The sequence below is a fragment of the Budorcas taxicolor genome, chromosome 22, assembly GCF_023091745.1.
Source record: "Budorcas taxicolor isolate Tak-1 chromosome 22, Takin1.1, whole genome shotgun sequence".
Lineage (NCBI taxonomy): Eukaryota > Metazoa > Chordata > Mammalia > Artiodactyla > Bovidae > Budorcas > Budorcas taxicolor.
Genome location: NC_068931.1, coordinates 2784697 through 2790696, shown reverse-complemented (window position 1 = coordinate 2790696; position 6000 = coordinate 2784697). Strand labels below are relative to the sequence as shown.

Genomic DNA, 6000 nt, shown 5'->3' with positions numbered 1-6000 from the left:
GCTCCCCGCCCCCACCGCGCGCCCGCGCCCAACGCCCCTAGCGCGGCCCGCCGGGCCATGGAACCCGCCGAAGTTGGCGCGGGTCGAGCTCTCCCGTCCGCTCGTTCGGGCGTCTTTCCGCCGTGAGGCCCGCGGGCGCTCGCCCGGGGCTCGGCGGCCGCCCGGGCCGCCCCGCCCGCCGCCCTCGCCCGGCCGGGCGCGCGCCGCGCCTCCGCGGCCGGTCCCCGCGCGTGCGCGCTCCGCCGGGTGTATGTGTGTGAGTGTGTGTGCGGCCGAGGGGTGGGCCGCCGCCGCCGCCGACGATGCCGCGGGGCCGCCCCCCGAAGCCCAAGGAGAGCAAGGCGCGCGGCGACACCGGTAAGCGGCCCCGGCCCGGCCGGCCGCGCTGTGCCGCTCCGCGCGAATATAGTCCCCGGATGCGGCGCGGGGGGCGCCGGGAGCGGGCCGGGCCGGGGGCGGCGGGGCGGGCCGGGTCGGGGCCCGGGGCCCGGGGGGGGGGACGCCCCTCGGCGTCAGGCGCCAGCCGCTGCCGCCGCCGCCGCCGCCGCCGCCCGACTGCCGGGCCGAAGGGCGCGGGCGGAATGATACCGGCGCGGCGCGGCCGGCCCCTCCGCCGGGCTGGGCCTACTTTTCTGGGCCGCGCGGGCGGGCGGCGGGGCCGGGGGCGAGGCGCGCGCCGCCGCCCTCCCCTCCTCCGTCCTCCTTGCGCGCCCCCGCCCGCCCGGCCCGGCTCCCGCGGGCCGCGGGAGGCCTTTCTGAGGAGAAGGCGCCGGCCCCGGGGCGGCGGGCGGCCCCAGCGGCAGGGGGCCCGGTGCGGGGGCCCCCGCTGACACGTGGGGCCGAGGCGGCGGGGCCGGCGCCCGGGGGTGCCGCCTTCCGGGCCCGCGCTGCCCGGGGGCCCGGGCTTGAGGAGCGGGAGGACGGCGTTCTGGAAGCGCGGCCGAGCCGTGGGTCCCGCTGTGCCCGCCGCAGCCTCAGAGGCTAAGGGCAGGCCGGGCGCACCCTTAGGGCCGGCGGCGGGCGCTCCCCCGGGCCGAGACCCGCGGGGCCGGCCCCCGCACAGGTGCGGGGCGGCCCCTGACCGGCCGGAGCTCGCGCGCGTGCCGGACGCGGTCTGGAAGGAGGTCTTCAGGACTTATTCTGTGAAGTTTATTGATTCTTGTTGTTGACAACGACTTCTGCAGAAAATAAAGTGCAGTGTCTTTCAACTAGCTACTTGGAAAAAGGTTTAGGGTGGAGAGAAAGGACACAGTTTGCCTTGGGATGAGGCTGGGACCTCCTGTTCCAACAGTCCTTTCCGTCAAACTAGTGACATCACGCCCTGTTCACCTGGCATTTCAAGTCCCAAACTAAAGAGAGTAATTATCCTATTCTCCGAGACAGCCCATGGCTTTGTAGCGTCTCCTCAGAAACGCGCTTTCGGTTGGCCTCCCTCTTCCCCCCTCTCCAGGGTGACTCCTTGGCCCACTGGTTATCGCCTTGGCTTCCGTGAGAGCCTTGACTGGTCTCTGCTTGTCCTGTCCTGTAAATCCATCCCCTGTCAGCCTGAGGCAGCTCTCGAAAACGTAAATGAGATGGCCACATCCGGATTCAAACTATCCGAAGGGTCTCTCAACCTTCTAATTTAAGATCCCCGCCGGGCAGGACCCTCATTGACCCGGCCTTTGTCCGACTCTCCTTTCTCTGCCCTTGTACTCAGCCCTTTGTTCGTTGAAGGTGCTGGTGTGTCTCCGCACCCCTATTCTGAGCACCCAACCCTGCCTCAGTCTTCGGGTCCTGTGCTTCAGCTTCCTAGGAGTAGCCTCCTCAGACCTTTCTGAAAGTGAATGGCGCCCCCATCAGCCATTCTGTACCACAGTGGTTCTGAAGCTGTGGTTCACCGACCCCTGGGAGTTCCTGGAGACACTTTTAGGGGTCTGCAAGGTAGATGTTTTCTTAGTAGTACTAAGACTGTTGGACGTCTTCACTCGGTTATCTGCACTAATCGTACACGGGCTGTTGGGGGCAAAACTGATGACTCAGCAGTAGTCAAGGTGGCAGAGGCCTCATATTCTGAATTTCACTCAGGAACAACAGAGAATGCGGAGGCAGATGTGAGGAGCCTCCTGTCTTCTATTAAACCAGACGTTGGAAAGCATTTACAAAAGTGAAAACTTCTTCCTATTGCTTTTGAAGAGTATGTTTTTCATAAAAATATTTTTGTTAACGTAATACATTTATTTTTCAGTGAATGAGTGTTTTAAAAGTTGTTGGTTTTAATTTCTAGTAGGGCAGCTGTCGATAGGTATAGCCTATATAAAGTTAGGATTGGGGGGGCGGGGTCCTCATTGATATTTAAGAATGTCCTGAAACGAAAAGATCTGGGGACCGCTGCACTAACAATTTACGATTTTAATGTTTTTCATGATCTGAAATTATTTTGTTTGTTTTTTGGTGTCACACATTGTGAATTTTATTCTAAGAAAAACCTGGAAGGTAGGTGGGGATTTTTACAGATAGAGGAAATGAGGCTCAGAGAGGTTAAGTGATGTGGAAGGTGCACCTAGCTGGTGTCAGAATTGAGTTTGAATCTACATTTGAGTCCAAAGTGTGCAGTGCATTGTTCTGCCGTGATCAGTATAAAGCCCTGCATATGGGTTAACTCATTTCTTCAACAAGTATTTTAAAGCCCTTCTTGTCATAGGTGGACACTGTGCTGAGGGCTAGGGGCGCAAGGGTTAACAACAGACAAGGTCTCTGCCTTAGCTCCCAGGACAGTGTGTGTCCTCCGATGGCAGGAACACTTCATGGCAGCAGATGACAGCCGCTGGAAGTCAGGCTTCCCAGGGAAAGCGATGTCAGAGCTGAAACCTCCAGAAATGACCAGGAGGCGGCCTGCTCAAAAATGTCGATAACAGTTTTTAAATATTGAACTATAGCTAATTTATGATGATGTGTTAGGTTCGTGTGTGCAGCAAAGTGATTATCATACACATTATTTTTCAAATTCCTTTCCATTATAGTTTATTACAAGATACCGGGTAGAATTCTCTGTGCTATATGGTAGGTCCTTGTGGTTTATTTTATATATAGTAGTGTGTATATGTGAATCCCAAATTCCTAGTTTGTTCCCGCATCCATTCCCTTTAATAGTCATAAGTTTGTTTTCTATGTGAGTCTATTTCTGTTTTATAAATGAGTTCATTTGTATCTTTTTTTCTTTAGATTCCACATATAAACGATATTATGTGATATTTGTTTTTTTCCAACTTACTTCACGTAGTATAATCATCTGTTCGTCCATCCATGTTGCTGCAGATGGCATTCTTTCATTCTTTTTTATGACTGAGTAATATTCCATTATATATGTGTGTATGTGTATATATATGATATGTGTATATATATGTACGTATGTGTATATATATATATTTATGTATGTATCACATCTTCCTTATCCATTCTCCTGTTGATGGCCGTCTGGCTATTGTAAATAGTGCTGCAGGAAAACTGGGGTGCATATATCTTTTCAAATTAGAGTTTTCTCTGGATATACATCCAGGAGTGGGATTGCAAGATCATATCGCAACTCTGTTCTTAGTTTTTAAGGAACCTTCATACTTTCTCCATAGTTTATATTCCCACCAAGTGTAAGAGGGTTCCCTTTTCTACCCTCTCCAGCAATTGTAGACTTTTTGATGATGGTCATTCTGACTGGTATGAGGTGATAACTCATCGTAGTTTTGGTTTTCATTTCTCTGATCATTAACAACATTGAACATCTCTACATGTGCCTGTTGGCCATCTGTATGTCTTTGGAGAAATTTCTGTTTATGTCTGGAGAAATTTCTGTTTATGACTTCTGCCCATTTTTTGGTTGAGTTTTTTTTTTTGTTTTGTTTTGTGCTTTTCCTAGATTAAACTGTATGAGCTGTTTGCATGCTTTGGAGATTAATCCCTTGTTGGTAGCATAAAAATGTTTCTTAAGGTAATAATTAGCTTTAGGCCATAAGTGGACTTCCCTGGTGGCTCAGACAGTAAAGAATCGGCCTGCAGTGTGGGAGACCTGGGTTTGATCCCTGGGTTGGGATGATTCCCTGGAGGAGGACATGGCAACCCACTCCGGTATTCTTGCCTGGGGAATCCCATGGACAGAGGAGCCTGGCGGGCTACAGTCCATGCGGTCACAGAGAGCTGGACTCGACTGGGCAACTAAGCACTGCACAGGCCATAAGTAAAGAAGTAAGCCTCATCATCACTACATAGTCATTAAATTTTTCCCTCTTATCTCCTCCTGAGAGTTTTATAGCTTTAGTTCCTTAAATTGAAGTCTTTGATCCATTTTAAGTTATTTTATGTGTGGTGTGGAGTGAGGGTCCACATAGATTCTTTTACATGTGGATGTCCATTTGTCCCCATAACATTTGTTGAAGAGACTGTTTTTTCAGTGAATGGTCTTGGCCCCCGTTTTGAAAATCAGTTGGTGATGGGTGGTGTGGGTTTATTTCTAGACCCTTTAATTCTGTTCCATTGGTCCTTATGTCTGTCTATGTGCTAGTACCTCATCTAAATTTCAAGTATACCATAAGACTTTGTAAAGTAAATACCTAGCCAGGAAAATTGTGAGTTCTTGTTACACTACCTCAGATTGCCTTACAAACTGCTGGTGGTATGCTTGTCATACGAAAACACTATCTCTGCACACTTTTAGGAAATATGTGATTGCTAATCATTATTAATTCCTAATGCTCATTGTTGCATTGATTGAAAATACTTGGCAGAGAACATTTAGCAGGTGGGGTAAAAAGGCATGAAGTACATACGTAGGTATCGGGCAGAATGGTGAAACGCAGAGAGAACTGCTTTTATTGTGTTAATTTTCTGAAAATTATTATTTAGGGGAACATCCAGTCTTTCTATGCAGTGACTAAGATGGAGGTCTTAGTTTTAAAGAGATTATGCCTAAGTAAATATGAAGGCTACTTATTGTAGAAGGTAAGGGATAGTGTATACCAGCCCTGAATGCCTTTATCACTCTGGAACGTCACTGTGGTGCTTCAGAACTTGGAAGGTCACAGCCATTCCAGGGATTGCAGTAGTAATGGCTGGCGGATGTGGAGTCCTGGTTTCCTGGCCAGGGCAAGGGCTGGCAGACTTTTTCTGTAGGGCCATATGGTAAATATTTTAGGCCTTGTGGGCATTAAGGTCTCTATTATAACTCAGAATTGCTGTTGTAGCTGGAAAGCTGCCGTGGTCATACGTAAACCCACGAGTGTGGCTGTGTTCTATGAAGCCGAGTTTACCCGAAAGGCTAGATGCTGGTTAGTTGACCCCAGTCTGGAAGGAAAGACAGGAATACAAAGGAAAGTTGCATATTCTGTCACTTTACTTTGAGTAAACTTCATGTTGGTATATAACATACAGACAAGAATGAAAATTATGTTCAGTGAATTTTCACATGAGCTTTCTCATATAATCAGCACCCAGATTATATAGGTTATAATAATAATTCATATGATTATACATGTAATTTCTTAGATTAAGAAATGAGACATTACAGCACTCTAGAAATCTCCATCTGATCAGTACCCATGTAAGACTGACCGCTGTCCTGGTATCGCACAACCTAGATTACCCTTGTCCATTTGTTGAACTTTCTTAGGTGAAGTCATTGGTAATATCTTCTTAGGTCTGACTGCTTTTGGTCAGTTTTCCGATGTCAGTCTTTGTCGCAGCATACGAAACTTCGAGCTACTCCATATCCTCATCAGTCCTTGGTTTTGTCTGACTTTAGTTTTAACCATCCTCTTGGACGTGCGTTTCACCTTGTTGAAAGCTGTGTTTTGTTTCTTGTTTTGTAACTTGGATCTTCACAGCAGTTCTGTGAGTGGGCCGCATGCAAACATGTGGTAGTTTGCAGAGACCCTCACTAATGGTCGGCTGCCTCGAGACCGCTCTCATGACCCCCAATCCGGCGTTCTTTGCTGTTCCTGGCCTGTGCCCTGTGACCCCTGCCTTCTGTGG

The 6000-nt window shown here is 49.9% G+C and overlaps 1 protein-coding gene across 1 annotated transcript in view; it reads left to right on the top strand.

The window, feature by feature from the left end:
- Positions 1 to 302: 302 nt before the first annotated feature.
- ZNF236 (zinc finger protein 236) overlaps positions 303 to 6000 on the top strand; it is a 68183-nt gene continuing 62485 nt past the window's right edge. Inside the window, exon 1 of the mRNA XM_052660330.1 lies at positions 303 to 357. Coding sequence (XP_052516290.1) covers positions 303 to 357 — 55 coding nt within the window. The remainder of the gene's footprint in view (positions 358 to 6000) is intronic.